This window comes from Bufo gargarizans, chromosome 7, assembly GCF_014858855.1.
Source record: "Bufo gargarizans isolate SCDJY-AF-19 chromosome 7, ASM1485885v1, whole genome shotgun sequence".
Classification (NCBI taxonomy): Eukaryota; Metazoa; Chordata; class Amphibia; order Anura; family Bufonidae; genus Bufo; species Bufo gargarizans.
The window spans coordinates 124,900,563-124,924,564 of record NC_058086.1 but is presented as its reverse complement, the minus strand read 5'-3'; the positions used below and the strand labels follow the sequence as shown (position 1 = coordinate 124,924,564).

The 24,002-nt window shown below is 42.4% G+C and overlaps 1 protein-coding gene across 1 annotated transcript in view; it reads left to right on the top strand.

Moving 5' to 3' along the window:
- KCNT2 (potassium sodium-activated channel subfamily T member 2) overlaps positions 1 to 24,002 on the top strand; it is a 1,405,312-nt gene that overhangs the window by 352,853 nt on the left and 1,028,457 nt on the right. Inside the window, exon 3 of the mRNA XM_044301880.1 lies at positions 15,583 to 15,685. Coding sequence (XP_044157815.1) covers positions 15,583 to 15,685 — 103 coding nt within the window. The remainder of the gene's footprint in view (positions 1 to 15,582; positions 15,686 to 24,002) is intronic.

Here is a 24,002-nt window from a genome sequence, read left to right as displayed (position 1 = left end):
AATTGTATCAATGTTTAACAGAACAGGTTCTGTAGTTGAATCACATGGATCTATGTGGAATCAGCTGTAAAAGGAGTGCACTTTTCCTGCTATAGTAGGATCTTGGACTGCTGCACAGTTCTTCATCTCTGATGCCAACATTAACCTGTAGGTTCACGCTGAATTATTTGGTCAGTTTTGGCCCCATAACTGACCAAATAAGCTACATCATGCCTTAGGCGTGCAACTAGCGATGATGACATTTGGGTGAGAGCACATTTTGCAAGCGGTCAGGAACATAGCCATGAAACAGGTTAGGGTGAGATAAGTGACAAATAGACATTAGTGGATGATGATGCAGCCAATAGCATGTGGTAGCTGGGTAAAGAGGGAGCATAATCATCATCAGGGGGTGAGGGTGGCAGCAGGCCTGTGAGACAGCAGCAAGGTGCAGTTGGCCAATTAGCCAGTAGGGTGGAGGCAGTGGGAGATCTGGAGCTATACAAGACCCGGGTAGCCGGTCTGCTACTCAGGGGCCTACCTGTCAGGAACCAACTACTGGTGCACAGGTTCATAAAGGCAGCAGCAAGCAGTCAGCATGGAGTGCCATACATGGCAGTGAGGATTATTTTTTTTCAAATCGTTAGTGTAGCAGTATGCAGGACATGTGGGCAGAAGGTATAGTGCAGTCAGGGTACTAATGTTTGAACACTGGCCCGGCGTCAGCACATGCAGCGTCACCATAAAGCGGCATGGGAAAATTGTGGCACTAACGAATAATGATGAGCGAGAGGTGCCATATTCGATTTTGCGATATTCCACGAATATTCGATTGAATATTCGTGATATATTCGTTGAAATCGAGTATTCATAATTTTTCCAATTATCGCGAATAATATGCGATTTAATTAATCGCATATTGCGATTTTTCTTTTAATAGTATAAGGCAACGTCCCTATGACTAATTGACTATGGCTAGGCTAATATGTGTATTTTACGAAATTTCGTAATATTGCTCTAACTTCGTCTTTTAGAATTTTACGAATATTATCTATTGAATACACATATAGATTGTAATTTAGCTAATATAGTGCTATAATCTTTTTTTTTTCTCTAATTTTTTTTGCCTCTTCTGAACTTAAGTTGTGTTAAAGATGTACACTATTAAAAAAATTACTATAGCAGTATATTAGCTAAATTACAATCTATGTGTATTTTACGAAAATATTCTTTGAGAATATTCGTTATATTGCTATAACTTTGTCTTTTAGAATATTACGAATATTCTCAAAGATGAAGTTAGAGCAATATTAAGAATATATGTAAAAAGTTGAAATCACAATTCGATTAATTCAAGTTATAATAATCGAATTGCGATTTCAACTTAGCACTGCTATATTCCATATTAGGCTAGAATTAACAAATATGGAATATAACAGTACTAAGTTGAAATCGCCATGCAATTACTTTGAGTTATATTACTCGCATTGTGATTTCAATGCTTGATGCTGCTGCTGGGTCTCAACTAAACCAGGTCCAAGTTGAAATCGCAATTCGATTAATTCAAGTTATAATAATCGAATTGCGATTTCAACTTAAGCACTGCTATATTCCATATTCGTTAATTCTAGCCTAATATGGAATATAGCAGTGCTAAGTTGAAATCGCCATGCGATTATTTAGAGTTATATTAATCGCATTGCGATTTCAACTTGGACCTGGTTTGCTATTGTTGGCTTCAATGGCTTGGTAGAATTTGCGAATATGACGAATGTATTCGTCATATTCCACAAAACGAAGATAACGGGCCAGATTTACCATTAGCTCAGGTCAGAATAATGCAGTGAAAAAGTCCCCAAAAAGTCCCAAACGCTAAAATTGCACACAAATTTGCTCGCCAGTTTTCTGAAAGTGGGCGTGTTTTCTTATGTAAATGAATCTCTAGACAGATTTACTATTGGGACTATTTAAAAAGTCGCAAAAAAGTCGCAATTTCACTCCAGTGAGGACTATGCTTATGTTATGAGACTTTTTAATAGAACATGCGACTTTTTCATAAAAACGTGTAACTTTTTCGTAAAGATGTGCGACTTTTGTAAAGCTGCTTACTGACAGATAAACTGCTACCGTCAAACCACATTTATTACAGTCTTAAAGGGCCGATCATAAATCTGACTTGGCTAAAACTGACTTTAGCCATATGTGAAAGTGGAGTGAGCTGTCAGAGTCATGATAAATCTGGCCCAACGAATGTATTCGTCTATTCCACAAAACAAAGATATTCTCCATCTTTGTTTTAGCTACCTATTCATCAACTTCGCGAATTCTAGCACATATAGGAAAGTTTACTATAGAGACAGCTAAGTGTAATTCGCTATGCGATTATATTAGTTAGCTTTTTTTTTATAAATAGAATAATTATAATAATTATCAGGTATTATAATTATTCTATTTATTTTGAAAAAAAGCTAAGTAATATAATCGCATAGCGAATTAAACTTAGCTGTCTCTATAGTAAACTTTCCTATATGATTGCTAGAATTCGCAAAGTTGATGAATAGGTAGCTAAAACGAAGATGGAGAATATCTTCGTTTTGTGGAATAAACAAATACATTCGTTATCTTCGTTTTATGGAATATGACGAATACATTCGTCATATTCGCAAATTCTACCAAGCTATTGAAGCCAACCATAGTAAACCAGGTCCAAGTTGAAATCGCAATGCGATTAATATAACTCAAAATAATTGCATGGTGATTTCAACTTAGCACTGCTATATTCCATATTAGGCTAGAATTAACGAATATGTAATATAGCACTGCTTAAGTTGAAATCGCAATTCGATTATTATAACTTAAATTAATCAAATTGCGTTGAAAAAAAGAATATTCGATTTCGCAAATATATAGCACTATATTCTAAATATTCACGAAATCTCGAAAACGCCATAGTCAAGAAAAAAAATTGCAATTCGAATATTCGCGCTCAACACTACTAACGAAGTTGTACAGCCTGAAGCAGCATTAACTGCATCTCTAACAAGCTCCAGCAGACAGGGCTCCTCAACCTCTGAAGAAGAAAAGTTTAATTCCTTCCTTCAGCTCCTGATGCTCCTCCTTCTCCTAGTCATGTGTTTTACCAGCAATCGATCACCAATACAACAGTATGTGTGCACTCTGTTGTGGAAATTTTATTATGCAGAAATTTTTTACTTAGGATGTGTGTGTGTTTTTATAGATTGTCATCTGCCTCACTGTGTCGGATTTAACCGAAGAGCGCTCTAGCAGAGGGAACTTGGGTTGAATTGGGACCAGTGGCAAAACCGTCAGTATGAAAACTTTCTCATGGGCTTGAAGACATGTTCTCAGTGTGTAGGGGGGCGTTTGCCGGTTTGTGAGCACTAAGTGAAATGCACTGGGCTTCTTCCCTTCAAATGTCTATACACATTAGAGAAGTGAAGTCTGCATAACGAGAGATACATATTATACCTCTGCTGCGTTTTTGCTATCCCTTTCTGGATACATATCTGCTTTTAAGACATGCATATCTGTCTTGTCGGTATACTCGTACCGTATACTGACAATAGCCGTAGCAATGTCTCGCAGATAATCTAAAACCTATAAGAACCAGTAGAATGATCTTCACTATATACTGGTCACTTTGAGCAGTATTTAATGGGGTCCATGCTGACAGTGATAAGGGATGGGCAGCCACCTGCCTGATCAGACAATGGACATGACTCATCCTTCCTTATACAGGCATGGGGTGTGTGCATTGCACTGTTCAGCCACGTTGATGCCCTCCCCTGTCCTCTGATATGTACTTGAACTATCTCATCTTCCTGTGTCATCACTTCCTGTATCCTTGTTACTTGAAGTAAGCGGTCGTGTGACCGGCCCGCCCCTTTCTATTGTTACTGTGACTAAATAAAAGGTGAGCAGACTGTGGAGGAGGGGCAGTTGCTCAGAAGAACTCAAGATGGTAACACCTTTGTCTGACTGCGGTTGAGGGATTTGCCTGTCCTTGCACAAAGTTGTATGAGAGCGGATTTCAACTATTAATATTTCTACAACTCCAATGGTGCTGACACTGAACGTTCACTTGGCCAAGTTGCTGGTACTACAGTCCTTCCTTTTCCATATTGTGGACCCTGAACATTTCAGAGAACCGATGGCTTGTGCCCACCCAAGGTGGAGTCCTAAGTCGTCATTACTTCTCTAAAAAAGCTGCACCATCCCTGCACATGTATGTTGAGCAGAAGGTGGGCCAGTCCTTTAGCCTGTCATTGTCTTGTATAGTTCATAATATATGTCCTTTATAGCCGACTGAGTAAATGTGGTTCCCACCCAGACACGCGATCCACTTGGCCAGGTGATGGCAATGCCGCCTCTGCATTCTCATGCTGTGATTCCTGCGCCAATGTCCTCCTCTGCCTCCTCATCTTCCACCTTGCCCTCAGCCTCCGCTGTAGGCACAGTTCAGAGTGAACCTCCAGCTACCACCTTTGCAAAGCATGGTATTGTCATGCGGTTATGCACCTGGTAAGCCTGAGTGAATAGAGTCACACAGAGAACATTCTGTCTGCGCTGTGTTAGGAAAGGCTGACCCCTGCACCCTGCATGGCTCATGTCTTTTATTTGGTTGTCACCGGGTTCCTGAACAGTGATGGCCAGTTCGCAGTGTTCACCAGCAAACACATGCGGGCTGCCATCTTGACTCACCCGTCCGGCGATGCACAGGTTAGCCCTTACCTGTGCCTGTGCTGGGAGCCGGTATGAAATCATATGTGGTCACCGGGAGCAGGCAGTTCCGATGAACAGCCGCCGGGGGCCTTCATCGGAACTGCCTGCTGCCGCCGACCGCATTTGATTTCAGACCGGCTCTTGGCACAGGCACAGGTAAGGGTTTACCTGTGCATCACCAGACGGGTGAGTCAAGATGGCAGCCCGCATGTATTCACTGGTGAACACTGTGAACTGGCCATAACTGTTCCTTAAGTCTTCCACCCAACTGCAAGACTTCTTGACAATGTCAATGAAATTGTGAATGAACTTTAGCCACTCATATGTGACTTTATTTGTGACTTTATGTTGGACTGACTGTATGAGCAGAATAAATCCATGACCAATTTTTTGATGATGCAGAAGTACAGGACTACTCACCGGTGTAACTTTTTTTTTATAAATTCTTTATTTTCAGAATTTTTAATAAAGATACAAACAGAAGGTATCCTGGAGGCAATAATTGACATCTATAGAAAGGGGGTTGAAAGTTTTCCAGGCATGACAATATTGGATAACATACGGCAATGTCAAAGTCACTCAAATAATGGCAGCCAGCTATGCTGTGGAAGTTACATAGCTATATGCTACGTTCAAATAATCATTCCTAATTCCAAAGTACCATAAGTCTGACTATTTAGGGTCATCCTGGCTATATGACGATATGCAAGTCATATGCTACATATATGCAATAAAAGACATAGACATTGGTATAAAGAAAATAATATGAAAAGAGAAGTTGAGATGGGAAAGAAAGAAGAGATTAGGGGAAAAAAAGGGGGGGGGAATGTTTACGCCGATTCGTAAGACTATTAAGTCTATCAATATCCTGAGAGACCTTACGACTGTTTGCCCTGTTGGTTCCATGATGTTCTTTGTCTCTGAACGTACTCTCGGCCCAACCCTAGATCAAGCCACCTCGCCCACCCTCATTCAGTGTCCTCCAAGGTTGCCAGGTTTTTAAGAATTTCTTGTGGTTTCTATTAATCCAACTCGTCATTTCTTCGAATTGGGATATTTGATTAACTTTGGCTTCCCATTCCTGTATGGAAGGGGTATTGGTATTTCTCCAGTGGAGAGGGATAATGGCCTTAGCTGCCGAAATGAGATGGGTCACTAAATTGCGTTTAGATGGCCTGTATTGATTAGTTGGTAGGGAAAAGAAAACCATTTCTGCTGTGATCTTGAATTCAGGGGTGGTAACTTTTTAAATTATCTTGGAGATATTTTCCCAGAAGGGTATGATCAGTGGGCACGACCACCATATGTGAGATAGTGAACCTGTACCTCTGCCACATCTCCAGCACAGTCGATCGGGGGATACACCACATCTATGTAAGAACTCCAGCGTTCTATACCATCTGGTAAGAAGCTTGAAGTGGATTTCCTGTAAGCGTGTACACGGTGACGTACCATGTGAGAATGCTAGAATCTTTTTGAGATCCTGATCAGAGAAGACAGTATCAAGTTCTCTCTCCCATTCCCTGACGTAGAGTGGCTTTTTCGCCTCGCCCTCAGCTCCCACCAAAGCATAGAGTGATGCGATTCTCCTCTGCTTAGGGAGTGGAGAGATTATTATCTTTTCAAAGTCAGTTAAAGATCTACCTGGTCTGCACCTCTTTCCCAGTCCACCGCACACAGCACCCAAGTATGCTTTTGTTAGGAAAAAAACCCGGTGAGTCTTTAATTCGTTCCGGGAGCCTGCTTAATATGGCTTATTCTGTGTCCAGGAATAAATCGCCTATTCTAGTTTGGGTTAGAGAAGACCAGATTTCCGTGTGAATATCGCTGCTTTTGCCTAGTAGGTCAGGGATGAGGTTTGCTGGCAACAGTGGAGATGGGTTAGGGGCTACTGTATTATTTAGCTCTTTCCAAGTCTCTCTGATCCCTTTCAATAAGGGGTCGAGATCCCTGTTCTTATCGTGGTTTGTGTCGGGCAACCAGAGGAGACTCTGAAGCATGGGTCCTACATTTTGTTGCATTAAGTCATGTACATCCGGTTGTCTCTTTGGATCTACTGATTCTAGCCATCTGTTTAGCTGAATAGCCTGGTAATATTTTGAAATGTCCGGGAGGCCCAAACCTCCTCTAACTTTATGTCTAACTAAGAGATTGTGTGAGAGTCTAGATCTCTTTCCGTTCCATAAGAATATTGAGTGTATAAAAGGTTCTGGTATGGCAAATTTTTCTAGTGTCATTTCCATGAAGTTCCAGTTGACTCTGTCAAACGCCTTCTCCGCATCTATACTTAACAGAGTCAACGGGAACCTTTTGTTTTAGCTGCATGAATTGCATGGAAGATTCTGTGGGCGTTGTCTTTCCCTTCTCTACCCTGGATGAATCCCGACTGTTCTGGGCCTATTAGGTAGGGAAGTAGCTTGCCTAGTCTGGTTGCTAGGATTTTGGCCCAAATCTTCAGGTCCAGATTCAAGAGGGAAATCGGCCTGTAACTTCCGCAGTTCTGGGGGTCTTTGCCTTCTTTATGTATGAGGGTGACATAAGATTCTTGTGTCTGCCTGGGCAACTGGCCTCCTTGTAAAAGCGTGTTACATACGTCAGTAAGTCTGGGTGATAAAATGTCTTGAAAACTCTTATAGTAGAGAAGAGGCAGACCGTCTGGTCCTGGACTCTTTCCCGGTGGGAAACTGCTCACAATGGAATTCACTTCTTCTAGTGTGATTGGGGTGGTCAGGGAGTCTAAATCAGCTGTGCGTACAACCGGGAGCTTTAGTGAGTCTAGAAAGTTTCTGATACGTGTCCACCTAGTTTAATTTTGGTGTAGGGGTTTATCTTTATTAAGGTTATAAAGGTTATAGAATTTTTGAAAGGCCTCAGCTATTTCAGGGGTTTCTTGAGTTACGGTTCCATCTGCCTTCCTTATTTTGGGAATGTGTGACAAATTTGTAGTCTTTTTTAAGATCGCTGACATCATTTTGCCACCCTTATCACCATGCGCGTACACTTTGTGCTGAAAGTGTAGCCACTGCTTCCTCACTTTCTGGGCTAACAAGCTGGGTTCTGAGCTCCACAAGTTCATCCTGTTTTATTTTTTACATGCAGACAATTTGTTTAGTTTTTCAATCTTAGAAATCTGGTCTAGTATGGAATCTAGGACCTTCTGCTGCTCTTTTTTGACCCTCGTCCCAATAGAGATGAAGCAGCATCTAATGTATGCCATATGGGCTTCCCATTCCATAGGAGATGTGCTGTGTACGGTGGAATTGGTCTCGAAATACAGCTCCAGATGAGATCTAACCTGTTCAATGTGTAGTCTGTTGTTCAACAGGGATTCGTTAAGTTTCCAGTTCCATTCTCTTCTCGGTAGGGAGGCGAGGGCGAGGGTCACGTGGCAGGGAGCATGGTCGGAGATGGTGATGCTCCCAATCTCGGCTGCGCTGGAGACAGGCAGAAGAGAAGCAGAAATTAAGATGTGGTCAAGTCTCTGATAGGAACCGTGTGGATTAGAGAAAAAAGAATAGTCTTTAACAGAGGGGTTGCTAGTTCTCCATATATCAATCAGTTGCAAGTTCTGTAGTTTTTTATGTAGCCTGCTAATGTGTTTCTGAGCAATGTGTGACTTGGCGGTGGAGGAATCAAGTTCCGGGTTCAGAACCAGATTAAGGTCAGCGCCCAGAATCACCTGGCCCTCTGCAAAATGCTTAATGGTTTCCAAAGACTTTGAGAAGCCATTGGACCGTGGCCTTGTTGGGGGCGTATAGGTTAGCTAAGGTGTATTTTCGCGAGGCAATCTCCCCTTTCAGGATCAGAAGTCTACCCTCTTCATCCGTAAGTTGTTGGTGAAGTATAAAAGGTATAGAATGATGGATGGCAATTGAGACTCCCTTGGAGGCTGAAGTAGGGTGGGCACTGTGGAACCATTGGCCATATACACGCGTTGGAAGTTTTGGCATTTTTTTCTGTCGTAGGTGTGTCTCTTGCAGAAAGACTATATGGGCTCCCATTTTCTTTATAGCTAGCATCACCTGACCTCTCTTTTGAGGTGAGGTGAGGCCTTTCATATTAAATGTTGTTATTTTCACTTCCGCCATTCTCTCATAGGTGACAGGCTTCTAGTTATCCTTACTAGTGCAGTTAATTTGCGGGCGTTAACGATGTGGGGAGGGGGGGATAGAAGGGGGTAGAGTAGGACTAAGCAGACAGGAGGGAAAGAAAAAAGAAAAAGGAGTTATATAAAAATGCAAGTAATAAACAGTACAACTGAATCTAGTGAGTGGGAGTCGGGAGAAGTACTCCTCGCACTCCAAGCCCGCAAACCATGCTATATATTACTAACTGGTTGGTAATCCCACTAAACTGAGCAAGTTTTCCCTGCTCTTAGGGGTGTGGAAAACATTTTTTTCAAAATCTGTAACTTGCTAATGGGTCCAAAACTTACATGAGGCAGGTGGAGATGTATATCGCCGTGTATTCATTTCGTCATCAGCATGTTGGGGTTATATTAGCCTTTTTCTTTCTTTTTTTTTGGCCTTAGTGCAAAAGAAAGTGATATGGGGAAGAGAGGTGGGAGAGAAGGAGGGGGGGGGGGAGTGAGGTGAGGTAAAGGGAGAGAGGGTGATGACAATATGAACATTTTGGCATTTATCTTTTTGTATACAGCATAGATATACATTGGGATCTAGAATAAACGCACAAGCCCCATTTTTTTGAACCTACATCAGAGTCCTAATGACTCATACACTGACATGTTATGTTAAGTAACAAGTAGTTAAAACAGAGGGAAAAAAAAAGAACTCCGAGCTCAAACCCTGCAAGAGGTAGTAGCTCTCTGAAGGCCTGCGATCAGATATTTCTCTCCGACCGCCCTTCATAGGTTGTGGTCTGCGATCTCGAGTTCCTCTTCAGGTCGGTGGGGAACGCATCTCGGCCGCTGCTCTGTTCGTCTTGGACTTCTGCTTCTGTATCTTCCTCCAGGGTTCCATCTGAGGGAGGCTCCGTAAGTCAGTAGATGGTGCTATCGCGCCAACAGATTCCTCGCCCAAAAGATCGGCAAATATTTCCAGGGCAACTTTGCGGAGGGATTCGGTGGCCCAAGATTCGGGTAGCCCCTTTATGCGAACATTTCGCCTCCTGCTTCTATTCTCTTGGTCTTCGAGCATTAACATTGCTCTGTTAAGCTCTGCAGTATGGAAGTACAGATAATCCGCAACTCCTGTGGAGTGTGACACTATCTTCTGTGTTGCGGTTTCAAGTGATTCCACTCTATGCCCCATTTGTGTTATCTCCGATTTGATGTCGGACAGTTCATTAAGCACTGGCTTTATTGCTTTTTCCAGTGCCTGCCCCAGTACCTTTGTAAGAAAGGACTTCGAGACTGGTGAGGGGTCACGGGATTCCACCGCTTCTCCTTGAGAGCTGGCTGCATCGGAGTCATCACCTTCTTCGGCACATGCTGCTGCCGCCATCTTAGGTCCCATGCCTGGAGATATGAGGGCTTTCTTTTTGAGAAATCTCTGCATGGCTTGTTGACTCTTTTGGGTTCTCGGGGTGTCAGGCGTGTCAGCACACCTATCTCTCCCATATTTGACCATTTTGAAGTGGGTCACTGCTGTATAAATGGTTTTAATCGCTTGAGTGCGGAGGAGCCGAGGTCTCACACAGCCATTTGCAGTCACGGCTAGGCCCTGACCGGTGTAACTTTGACGTTAGACAGTGGCAGCTCATGCGTAACAACTGCCATTTTCTCAGGTCATTTGAGGATACCACTTTATTTGTCAGTCGGCAGGACTACGGGATGAATGATATCATTCTACTACTTTGCATTCTGGAGGGGATGCTGATAAATCTGACTGGCAAGGGAACAGAAGACGTGAATCCTACATCTCATGGCCACCTAAGCACTGAGGAGGCAGAAATAGCACAGGAGTAGGAGAAGCTGGATGATATAAACACCTAGAAATTCTATACAGAACAGCAGGAGCATGGTTAGCTAGAGGGCACCAACAAAGATGATGCAGATGACCCCGACAGACCGTGGCAGTATGTCCCTTGCGCAAATGGCCAGATGCATCCTAAGTTGCATGCGTAGTGACAGCCATATTATCACCATTTGCTTGAGACATCCTTTGTAGTCTCTTGGTCACTGCCTATGTGCGCCATCACCAATTTTCATGAAGGTCTCACCAGGGGAGCCGCTGAGCTCATGCTCCTCTCCCATGACTGCTTACACTACAACATTGTGACAAATGGCCCATTACTTCTTCCCATGTGTTCCTGCCACTGTTCTGATGCTGTCACCCATCTAATGTCATATGCCTGCTGCCTCTACTGCCATCTGTCCCTACTATGATCTGCCACCATCTTGTGCTGTTACTGCCACTGATGTTTCCCCCAACCCATCCCCCACAATCCCACTCTATTCTGGAGCCCTTTTATGAATCTTTATGCTATTGCCACCCTCACCACTATGTTTCAGAGCCACTATTGTTACTCTTCATGCTGTTGCCACCCTTACCAGTCTTTGACTGGGCCACTAATGTCCCTGTTTGGCCATTTATTTTTCTGTTCTTCTGGTCCATAAGAAGTGTGATTTGAGCATTCAGAAGGCCTCTATCACACAGTCTCTATTTTGCATCATGATTTGATCATGATTTGAAATCCAAAAGCTGGAGTGGGTCAAAAACACATAAGACATGCAAATAATCCCATCATGTTTTATATCTGTTTTTGGCACACTCCTGTTTTTGCCTTACCAATGCTGATCAAATACTGATGCAAAAAACTGACCAAAATACTGACTGTGTTATAGTGGCCATTAAAGTCCTGCATGAAGGATTTATTTTCCATCTGAATAAGGAAAATTTCAATGGCAAATTTACAAAAATGCAAATTGTGCATAAGACCTCTATTATTAGTCAGTATTTTGTATCAGGATTTGATAGTGATTTAAAAGCCAAAGCAGGAGTGGGTAAAGACACAGAAGACAAGCAAATATTTCCATCACATGTTATCTCTATTTTGGACGCTTTCCTGTGTTTGCCTTGCCAATGCCGATCTAATACTTAAGCAAAAACTGACCAAATAGTGACCATGTGATAGAGGTCATTAAAATTCTGCATGTAGGACTTCTTTTTCATCTGAATAAAGCTGATTTCAGAGGCAAATGGTCAAAACTTATGCAAACTGAGAATGAGGCTACTATCACATGGGCAGTATTTTGTATCCGGATTTGATAATGATTTGGAAGCCAAAAGCAGGAGTGGGTCCAAAACACAGAATATATGCAAATAATCCATCACGTGTCATTTCTGTTTTCCAATACTGATCAAATGCTGACCAAATACTAATGGTGGATGCTCAAACTACAGGATCTGCTTTTTTGGGCCATTCTTCTGATCAGAAGAACGGAAAACAGTGATGTGAAAAAACAGTGATGTTAACACAACCTTACTTCTGACACCCTCCCCATTGTTATTGGGCCACTACTTGAATTTTGGGCCACTGCATGGTTAAGTCCACACTGATAAATTTGATCTGATGCTAACATTGACCTGTAAGGCAGAGTTCACATTTCTATTATTTGGTCAGTTATTTTATCACTTATTGTGAAGCAAATTCAGGAGCCAAGCCTACTCTTGGATCAGGTATCATGAATAGATCTGCACCTGTTCTGTAGGTTTGACCAGCACCAGCTTTGGGCTGACAATAACTGATGAGATAATTAAGGGCTGGATGGGGTGGCTCACATCTGGTTGTGAATGGTAAGGTGCTATTAACTTGAATTGAGGACACCCTGCCTCAATCAACAAAGTAGATAAATGATAAACGGTATAAGCGAGCACTCACAGTATGGCATCAATTGAATATATTTTATTTGTTATAGATATAAAATACCAATTATAAAATAAAATATCACATAAAAAATTCAATGTCACATAAAAAATTCAATATCACATGGTCATCAAATGGTGATCTACAAACTAGTGACATAAAAATGGTGCATAACAGTGCAATCAATTGTTAGAATAATCCCTTTAAAAAAAAATATATATATATTCTAGTTGTAGCAAGTGTCCAGCAAAAATTGTGCAAGGTGTGTGACCTCTTGGTCATTAGTATCTAAAAATAACGTGTAAAGGATAAAACACTTCAAAAAAATATTACAAATTGTGTCAAAATATGGGACATCTGATTTATTGGATATAACCGCTTGTAATAAATCGTCCCAATGGGTGTATCATCCAAGTGATCGATATCACAGTTCATCCAGTGTGGTTAATAATCGAGTGTCATACTGATATTATATGCGGATAGACTGTGTCGTCTTATTTGGTGGTGCAATTGCATAAGCGATATATATCATCGGCACAGCAATTGTATTTGTATATTCCAACTGGTCTCAGATATTTAGGAGAGATGCCTTTATCTGTTCATATCTTTGGTTTGGTACCAGCTAGATATCAGATTTGTATTGTTTGGAAGTTGATATTCCAAGCTTTCAGACAATATCAGAATGACAGCAATATGTTCAGTACAAGTGAATATATCCCTGATAGAAATTTGGATGCAGTGAATGAAGCTTAAAGTGAAAGTAAAAGCAGCTTTTACCCACGATCAGGGCTTTTTTTCTGGCGGAACGCACCGGAACGGCGTTCCGCCACCTTTTGACATCGCAGCCTGCCATGCTCCAGCGGGGAGGGACTGGGAGGAGGAGCTGGGGGCCGGTGCGTTCACTGTGCTCCGGCCCCGCCGCTCCAGAACAGTTATAAAATGTGTAATTAAATTAATAATGATTCATGCTGCCCCCTCTGTAGTATAACATTCAATATATCCTACTCACAGGGCTACTGTTATCATAATGCAGGCCGGCCGGGCAGACGAGCGGCAGCGTCACTGACTGATGTCACATGCCTTAATTCAATCATAAAGTAGGTGGCGCAGGCACGTTACGTCAGTCAGTGACGCTGCCGCTCGTCTGCCCGGCCAGCCTGCATTAAGATAACAGTAGCCCTGTGAGTAGGATATATTGAATGTTATACTACAGAGGGGGCAGCATGAATCATTATTAATTGAATTACACATTTTATAACTGTACTGGAGCGTCTGTGGATGGCACTGTTATGGTGGGGGGGGGGGTCTGTGGATGGCACTGTTATGGGGTGGGGGGACCCAGCCACAACTACTTTTCCAGGCAAGCCATCCCTCCCCTGCACAGCCAAGTGGGGGACAAAATCAGGTGTGCACTGCCCAACACCATCTGTGGCAAGGTCCACCTAACTACGGATACGTGGACCAGTAAGCACAGTCAGGGCCGTTATATCTCCACAGCACACTGGGTAAATGCAGTGGTGGCTGGGCCTGAGGCGGATAGCAATTTGGCGCATGTCCTTCCAGGCCCAGCCGCCATTTTAGTGCTCCAAAGTTTGGGTCCCTATTGACTTCAATGGTGTTCGCAGACAAGTTCGGGTCGAACTCGTCGAACCTGAACATCCAGGTGACCGCTCAACTCTAATCAGCATACATTTTTTCAAATACATTTGTCGATATAAGAATACCCCTCAAAATACAAATATGAAACACTGGACAAAAAAGCTTTTTTTTGCTACTTGCATTTTCGTTATTTAGGTGGCATTTTTATTCTTTCTATGTTCTCTTCAAAAATGCAGCATGTTTTATAGCCCTTGACATTTTTCAGTCAATTTGACATTTGGGCAAACATTGTTTACAAACAAAGCTTGACAAAAAAACACAAAATGCTGATGGCCAAAAAAAGTGATTATTCTAGTGTTTTTGTATTGTCAAAAAAGAAGCCAGGTAAGATTGTATGAGTATTGTTGTCATTAAATGGCTTTTCCTGTGTATTTGTCATTGCTACCGAGTTACATTTTCTGTTTGATATGATCTTCTTTAATATTCTCTAGCAGAAATATATGCTTTCTCTAGCCTCACAGAATTGCCATATACTGATTCAAATTAAACATTTTATATTACTACATTGCAAATGTTAATCTTTTAAGAAATGTTTCATTCTGAATTATTTTAGTGACAAGGTATCCAAGTTATTTTCTCCTAAGAAGTCTTAATTTCGAAAGCATGATTTCTCAGCGTGCATCCAAATAGTAGGTTTATGCACTGTAACTGGAATATATCATAGGCTGCAAATTACAGAGAATACATACAAGCATGGAAAAAAAAAGTTGTGGAAAACTTTGTAAGTGCAAAGGCTAGGTCTTCATGGTAGCCTCTGGTTGCCGGTGGGTTGAGGTTAAAAAATTGCACTATGAAAACTAACATACTGTAGTTGAAATTCTTTTGTTGCCAGAACTTTTCCCAAATAGTGAAACATTGACAAGTTATGGTAATGCTGCAATTTCACTTAAATAGTGTGACCAATTTTCATCTTATTGTCCTAGCCTAAATAGGTTGTGGATCTTGATGCAACTTCCACACTTACAATTCACATCACATTTACAAGACAATGCATGCAAATTGGGTTTAAAACTATACTCCATTCACACCTAGTGAACAGTTTTTGATGGGTGGAAAATTTTAGGGTATTCTTCAATTTAAATAATCCATGGCATGCATTTCAAGGGTGAAATCTATAGAATTACCCACGTCAAAATCTGAACACCCTGTATCACATTTGGATTTTGAATTATATGCTTAGGACATGTTCAAACACGTGTATTTCAGTATGACACAGGTAGTGTATGGGAATGTTTTTACAATAGCTTGTGTGGATATGCTCTTCACTCATATTGTGATATGCTCTGTTTTTTTTTGTTTGTTTGTTTTTTTTAGTAAACTTGTATTTAATAGCCCAAAAGACAGGCTTATATATTCTTATCTCTTCTCTTTTAGGTCTTCGAATTCGGCTGTTCAATTTTTCCCTCAAACTTCTAAGCTGCATGTTGTATATAGTCCGTGTTCTACTGGATAACTCAAATAAAACTAAAGGAACATGGTAATAAATATGTAATATTATCTAAAGTTAATAAATATTGATTCCATGCATTTACGTTTTGATATGTCATCACTTAATATGGTGGAAATGCGGGTTTAACTGAAGTAAACTAATGAATGAAGCTTATGACAATGAATTAGATCCAAACTCAGCTTTGGTTCCGACCGAAGCCGAGTTTGGATCCAAGATTTAAACAGATTTTCCAGTTTAAAAATCAAATACCGAAGTTATTCACTAAAGTCTTTTAAGACTTTGTGAATACCTGACTTCACATTATTCGATTAATGCTGTACAGAGACGGATCTCCGTACAACATTATCCAAAGTTTTAAGTGAAGCGATTTCGGATCTATGATCCCTTTTAGATGTACAGTGCTTTATAATTAGACAAAATTTGTGACAGACTGATACAGAGGACAATATGATCCTGGAATAGAGGGCTCACAATCTACAAAGAAAGGGGAAATTATGACTAACTTTTGCAGCTATAAGGCCCCTTTCACACGGGCAAGATTTCCGCATGGGTGCGATGCGTGAGGTAAACGCATTGCACCCGCACTGAATCCGGACCCATTAATTTCTATGGACTATGCACATGAGCAGTGATTTTCACGCATCACTTGTGCGTTGTGTGAAAACCGCAGCATGCTCCTCTTTGTGCGTTTTCCATGCATTGCAGGCCCCATGGAAGTGGATTGAGCTGTGTGAAAATCGCAAGCATCCACAAGAAAATGCGGATGCGGTGCGATTTTCACGCACGGTAGCTAGGGGACGATCGGGATGGGGACCCGATCATTATTATTTTCCCTTATAACATGGTTATAAGGGGGTTAAAAAAATATAGAATAATTTAACTCACCTTAATCCACTTGTTCGCGCAGCTCGGCTTCTCTTCTGTCTTTATCTTTGCTGTGCACAAGAAAAGGACCTGTGTTGACGTCACTTCAGTCATCACATGGTCCGTCACATGATCCATCACCATGGTGATGGATCATGTGATGGACCATGTGATGAGCGCAGTGACATCATCAAAGGTCCTATTCCTGTGCACAGCAAAGGTGAAGACAGAAGAGAAGCCGAGCTGTGCGAACAAGCGGATTAAGGTGAGTTAAATTATTATATATTATTTTTAACCCCTCCAGCCCTATTGTACTTTGCATTCTGTATTAAGAATGCTATTATTTTCCCTTATAACCATGTTATAAGGGAAAATAATAAAATCTACACAACACCTAACCCAAATCCGAACTTCTGTGAAGAAGTCTGGGTTCGGGTCTGGGTACCAAACATGCCGGTTTTTCTCACGCGCGTGCAAAATGCATTACAATGTTTATAAAATAAAGCCCATACCATACCTGAATAAAGCCCATACCAAACTCTGATTTTTCCACCCGATTGCCAGATAGCTATAAAATGATTGATAGCGCCAAATAATAGTGGCAGCATTCTTTACGTTACTTAAGCAGTAACACAGTAAACCACTGCTAAAGTTTTTTTGATAAAAATGTAATATTGTGGTTTAATGTTAAAAGTAGTTATCGCTCTATGCATCATGTATTCTAAATAGTTGTGTATGGACATAAAACAGATAACAATGGCTTGGTTAGGTTGCTATAGAAACTGGCTAGTCCGTCCTCTTCTGATTAGTTAGCGAGTCTTAGCTGAATAGATGCAGAGACAACACCTTAGCAATACCTTAGATGAGTATTAGCTGAGTAGAGGAAGAGACAACACCTGCATGAGTAAGCTTCTGCAAAGCTATCAAACACTATCAAAGTACAACTGAATGAGGCAATTGCAAAATTCTGGTAAACAAAGACCATGCCATAGACTATGGTTAGGTATAAACTATAGTTAAAAATAGTCAGTGTAAATAAGGAAATGCACCCTAGATATCCTAATGTTATAGGGCACCCCACAAGGGAAAACCCTGCAACACTGGGACCTAACCCTATTTGCACCCTACTAGGGTTGAGCGAACCTGAACTGTTAAGTTCAGGCTTGTACAGAACTTTAGGATTTTTGGACCCCGGACCCGAACCCCAACATTTCAGTAAAAGTTTGGGTTCGGGTTTGGTGTTCACCAATTTCTTATCGCTTTTTGAAAGGCTGCAGAGCAGCTAATCAACAAGCATTTAAAAGTGTGACTTTAGAAGCCATCACAGCCATGCCTACTAATGGCATGGCTGTGATTGGCCAGTGCAGCATGTGACCCAGTCTCTATATAAGCTGGAGTCACGTAGCGCTGCACGTCACTCTGCTGTGCTTAGTGTAGGGAGAGGATGCTGCTGCTGTGAGGGAGAGAATAGGACAGAATCTTTAATCAGAGCTCCAATTGAACTCAGAGATCTACATAGATTTAGATGTGTGGGTGCAGGGCGCAATCTTGAGCTCAGTGACAGAGAAAAATAACTTTTATCAGTCTGTTAGTTAGGTGGGCTGCGGCGGACATTTTATGCAAGTTCAGAGCACCAGCACAGATATAAGATAAGCTAGATAAGCTAGAAATACAGCTATAATTTTCTGGGTTTTAAAAAACACGCTTTTTGGGCAAAATACACAATTTCACAGCCCTTGCTGCATCTACACATGCAAAATTTGAGCGTTATATACAGCTGTCATATTCTGTTAGTAAAAAAAACACCCTTTTTTTGGGAAAAATACTTAATATTGCAGCCCTTGCTGCATCTGTTATTGTTAAAAACAAGTTTGAAATACGTATTTTTACGTATTTTATGCTATTTAAACTAATTTCCCTATCCACATTTGTTTGCAGAGCACTTGCCATGCTCTTAACCACATTTTGATGCCATTTGCAGCCCTGTAGCCCTTTCCATGACATTTTTAAAGCCATTTTAGTGCTCAAAAGTTTGGGTCCCCATTGACTTCGATGGGGTTCGGGTTCGGGGTTAAGTTCGGGCGCCGAACTCAAATTATTTTTGTGAAGTTCGGCCAAACTCGTTGAACCCGAACATCTAGGTGTCCGCTCAACTCTACACCCTACCCAATTCTTATAGTGTCCTGATGCATTTCTCCTAAGTGATCTTGCAACAACTTGTATCCAAGGGAATAAAGTTAAGTACAAAATTACTAGATGACAGATAATGGCATGTAATATATAACATGCATTCCTCTATTGCACCCGCTGTTTTGACCTATAGTTTTTAAAACTAAAAGTAAAGTGGTCTGTTTTTGGCATTAGGGCTTTGATATTTGTGGAAAAGGTTAACTGCCACCACACTTCGAGATGGACTGGACATCTGAATCTAAGATCTGCACCGCACAGTTTTTGAATTACAGAAATATTGCTGAAAGAGGTGTTTAGAAAGTTACTCATGACTACTCGAGGTGAGAGAAGTATTGGAAATTTCAATTTGGCTGCTTCACCGAATAAAAAAAATAAAAAATAACTTTATGACAAATTACTTAATCACAAAGCACATTTCTTTGTAAATAGTGGGTGCAATGACAGGGAGGGCACATCTGACATCGCGAAGAGCCGGCCGCCGCATCTTTATTGAAGATCTAGTGTGAAATCTTGCACAGGCAGTGATGATGTCGGTTGGTGTGGAGATTAGAGATGAGCAAATTTCTCAAAAATTTGATTTAGTCGGTTTGCCAAATTTTCTAAAAAGATTTGATTTGATCCAAATTTATTCATGGCAAATCTCTTTAAAAAAAAACTGCTATTTCCTGGCTGCAGAGAGCCTGTATAGTGGTGTGGAACACTGTGCCTTGCACAAACACACATAGGAAGTTTGCTGTGGTAGTGAAACAATACTGTGAGTCCGTATGACACACAGATGACAGGAGTCACTCTTAGAATCACTGCATTATTCATGGGGTCAATCCTGAACAAATCACTCAAATTTGAACTCAGCCTTACAGCTATAAAGAGCCGCGCAGAGGCCCAAGATCCTACTATAGCGTGAAAGAGCACACTCCATTTTCAACCATTATCAGATAATTCCACATAGATTTCTACAGAACCTGTTCTATTAAACTCTGATACAAGTAGAGCCCCCCTAACAGAGTGGCAGCAGTAAATTGTGTTGACATCAGTGATAATTTTTCCCTTTGATCTATCAGAACAATAACCCTCAAAAAAATGATCCAGTCTGTTGAGCATCCGCCATCAGTTGGTCAGCATTTGGTCAGTAATCCATCAGTATTGCTGAAGCCCCAAAAAAAACAAAAACGAGTGGATCCAAAACAGAGATAATACCTTAATGGAATACAGTGCCTTGCAAAAGTATTCACCCCCTTGAATTTTTTTCATGCATTAGTGCCTCACAACTTGGAATTAACATGGATTGTCTGAGGATTTGCATAATTTAATTTACAGAACATGCCCACAACTTTGAAGATTTTTATTTTATTTATTTATTGTGAAGCAAACAACAAGTATGACAAAATAACAGAAAAGGTCAATGTGCATAACTATTCACCCCCCTAAAGTCAATACTGTGTAGAACTATCTTTTGCGGCAATCACAGCTCCAAGTCGCTTTGGAAAAGTCTGTATGTGCTTGCCACATCTTACCACTGGGATTTTTGCCCATTCATTCTTGCAAAACTGCTCTAGCTCCTTCAAGTTGGATGGTTTGCACTTGTGAAAATCAATCTTTAAGTCTGACCACAGATTTTCTATTGGATTGAGATCTGGGCTTTGACTAGGCCATTCCAACACATTTACATGTTTCCACTTAAACCAGTCTAGTGTTGCTTTAGCAGTGTGTTTGGGGTCATTGTCCTGCTGGAAGGTGAACCTCCGTCCTAGCCTCAAATCACGGACAGAGTGGTAGAGGTTTTTCTCAAGAATATCCCTGTATTTAACACTATTCATCTTTCCCTCAACTGTGACCAGTTTCCCAGTCCCAGCTTTTAAATAACATGCCCACAGCATGATGCTGCCACCACCATGTTTCACTGTGGGGATGGTGTTCTTTGGGTGATGTGATGTGTTTGGTTTGCGCCAGACATAGCGTTTTCTTTGATGGCCGAAAAGTAAATTTTTTATCTCATTTGACCAGACCTCCATACATTTTGGGAGTCTCCCACGTGCATTTTCACAAAAACTCACAACGTGCCTTTTTGTTTTTTGCTGAAAGTAATGGGTTTCTTCTGGCCTCTCTGCCATAAAGCCCAACTCTATGGAGCGTGCGGCATATCGTCGTCCTATGTACAAACACTCCAGTCTCTTGCTGTGGAATTCTGAAGCTCCTCCAGGGTTACCTTAGGTCTCTGTGCTGCCTCTCTTATTAATGCTCTCCTTGCCTGGTCCATGAGTTTTGGTGGGCGGTTGTCTCTTGGCAGATTTTCTGTTGTGCCATGTTCTTTCCATTTGGTTATGATAGATTTGATGATGCTCCTGGAGATCATCAAAGATTTGGATATTTTTTATAACCTAAACCTGACTTGTACTTCTCCACAACATTATCCCTTACTTGTTTGGAGAGTTCCTTGGTCTTCATGGCATTGTTTGATTAGTGATGCCTCTTGCTTAGGTGTTGCAGTCTCTGGGACCTTTCAAAAAAGGTGTGTATATGTAATGACAGATCTTGACACTTAGATTGCACACAAGAGGACATCATTTCACTAATTATGTGACTTCTGAAGGTAATTAGTTGCACCAGAGATTTTCATGGGCTTCTTAACAAAGGGGGTGAATATATAAGCACATGCCAATTTTCTGTTTTCTATTTCTAAACAATAGTTTTATTTATTTATTTCTCTCATTTTACTTAATCAACTTAGACTATTGTGTTCTGATCCATCACATATAATTCAGATTAACAAAACATTGAACTTAAGGCTGTAATGCACCAAAATACGAAAAAAAGTCAAGGGGGTGAATACTTTTGCAAGGCACTGCATTTGCATGTTTTCTCTGTTTTGTACCCACTTCTGCTTTTGGCTACCAAATCATAAGCCAATTCTAATTCAAAATAGAAACTATTTTCATACATGCCTTACAGCTGCTACATAGACAGGATCCTTTGTGTGTCTCATTTTTCCTAAGCTTCTGAACAGATCAGAATGGTCAAATAGATGGAATTTTCATCCAGGCCAAAAAGGCAAAACAGTGGCCCAGTCATGGGGTGGTGAGGTTGGGAACAGCATGAGAAGTCCACAGAGTGGCCCAGTGACATAGTGGTGAGGTGGCAGCAGCATAAGGAGACCACAGAGTGCTGAGGTGGCAGCAGCATAAGGAGACCACAGAGTATCCAAGTGACAAAGTGGTGAGCTGGCAGCAGCATGTGGAGACCACAGAGTGGTCTAGTGACAGAGTGGTGATCTGGCAGCAGCATGAGGAGACCACATAGTGTTGAGGTGGCAGCAGCATGAGGAGACCACAGAGTGGCCCAGTGACATAGGGGTGAGCTGCCAACAGCATGAGGAGACCACAGAGTTGTGAGGTAGCATCAGAATGAGGATACCACATAGTAGCCCAGTGACATAGTAGTGAGCTGGCAGAGGCAGGGGGGATACCACAGACTGGCCCAGTGACATAGTTGTGAACTGGCATCAGCATGAGGAGACCACAGAGTGGCCCAGTGACAGAGTGGTGAGCTGGCAGCAGCATGAGGAGACCACATAGTGTTGAGGTGGCAGCAGCATGAGGAGACCACAGAATGGCCCAGTGACATAGGGGTCAGCTGGCAGCAGCATGAGGAGCCCACAGAGTGGTGAGGTAGCATTAGAATTAAGATACCACAGAGACAGAGTTGTGAGCTGGCAGCAGCATAAGGATACCACAGAGTGGCCCAGTGAAAAAGTGGTTAACTGGCAGCAGCATGAGGAGACCACATAGTGTTGAGGTGGCAGCCGCATGAGGAGACCAGGCCACAGAGTGGCCCAGTGACATACTGGTCAGTTGGCAGCAGCATGAGGAGACCACAGAGTTGTGAGGTAGCATCAGAATGAGGATATCACAGAGTGGCCCAGTGACATAGCGGTGAGCTGGCAGCAGCATGAGGAGACCACAGAGTGGCCCAGTGACAGAGTGGTGAGGTGGCATCAGCATGAGGAGACAACCGAGTGGCGCAGTGACATAGTGGTGAGCTGGCAGCAGCATGAGGAGACCACAGAGTGGTGAGGTGGCAGCAGCATGAGGAGACCACAGAGTGGTGAGGTGGCAGCAGCATGAGGAGACCACAGAGTGGTGAGGTAGCATCAGAATGAGGATATCACAGAGTGGCCCAGTGACATAGCGGTGAGCTGGCAGCAGCATGAGGAGACCACAGAGTGGCCCAGTGACAGAGTGGTGAGGTGGCATCAGCATGAGGAGACAACCGAGTGGCGCAGTGACATAGTGGTGAGCTGGCAGCAGCATGAGGAGACCACAGAGTGGTGAGGGGGCAGCAGCATGAGGAGACCACAGAGTGGCGAGGTGGCAGCAGCATGAGGAGACCACAGAGTGGCTCAATGACAGAGTGTTGATGTGGCAGTAGCATGAGGAGACCACAGAGTGGTGAGGTGGCAGCAGCATGAGGAGTCCACACAGTGGCCCAGTGACATAGTGACATTGAGTTTGGCTGCCCAGTAGTCCAGGTGATCTTCGATGTGGGGTGGCAGGGTGATCGCCAAGTATGCCACAACCTTCTGGTTCAGGTTCTGCTCTATGTTTACCTGCTGCTGCTGGTGAGCAGTTTCTTCAGTAGGCGGCTGAAGAAACTGCTAATCAGCGACTCTAGACTTAAGTTGCTGCTGATGGAGCTGGTACTGCTCCTGCCCCCCCACCTCACCCAGCAGCCATGGCAGTGGAAAGTGAGCGCAGAGGCCCCCCAGTCAGACCTGCATGCACATAGGCAGCGGCCAACTGACTACATAGGATGTCTCAATAGTAGTTCAATTTGTCTTCCCTCTCAGCGGGTGTAAAAAAAGGCCCCCATTTTGGACCAGTAGGGAAGGTTTAACATGGGGGAGAACCAGTAGTCATCCCTCTGCTGAATGATGACAACATGCATCGGGCCATTTGCGTATATTGCCATGGTGTGTATGGGTCATCTGCCTTGTCTTCCTCATCGCCCTTTAGCTCCACCGGCTCCTCCTGCTCCTCCTCTCCTGTCACCTGTGCAGAAAAAACACCCATTTCTCTATGCATTGGATGTGCTAAAATATCCTCCTCCTCTAGTGGCTGTGAGATGTAGTCGCCTCGCCATGTCTCCTGTCCCCTGGCCATCTGCTCCAGGACATGAATCAGTGGAATGATGTTGTTCATCCCGTGCTTCTGTCGACTGGCAAATAATGTGGCCTCCTCAAAGGGCCTGAGCAAAAGGCGGATGTCACGCATGAGCTGCCACTGACTAACATCAA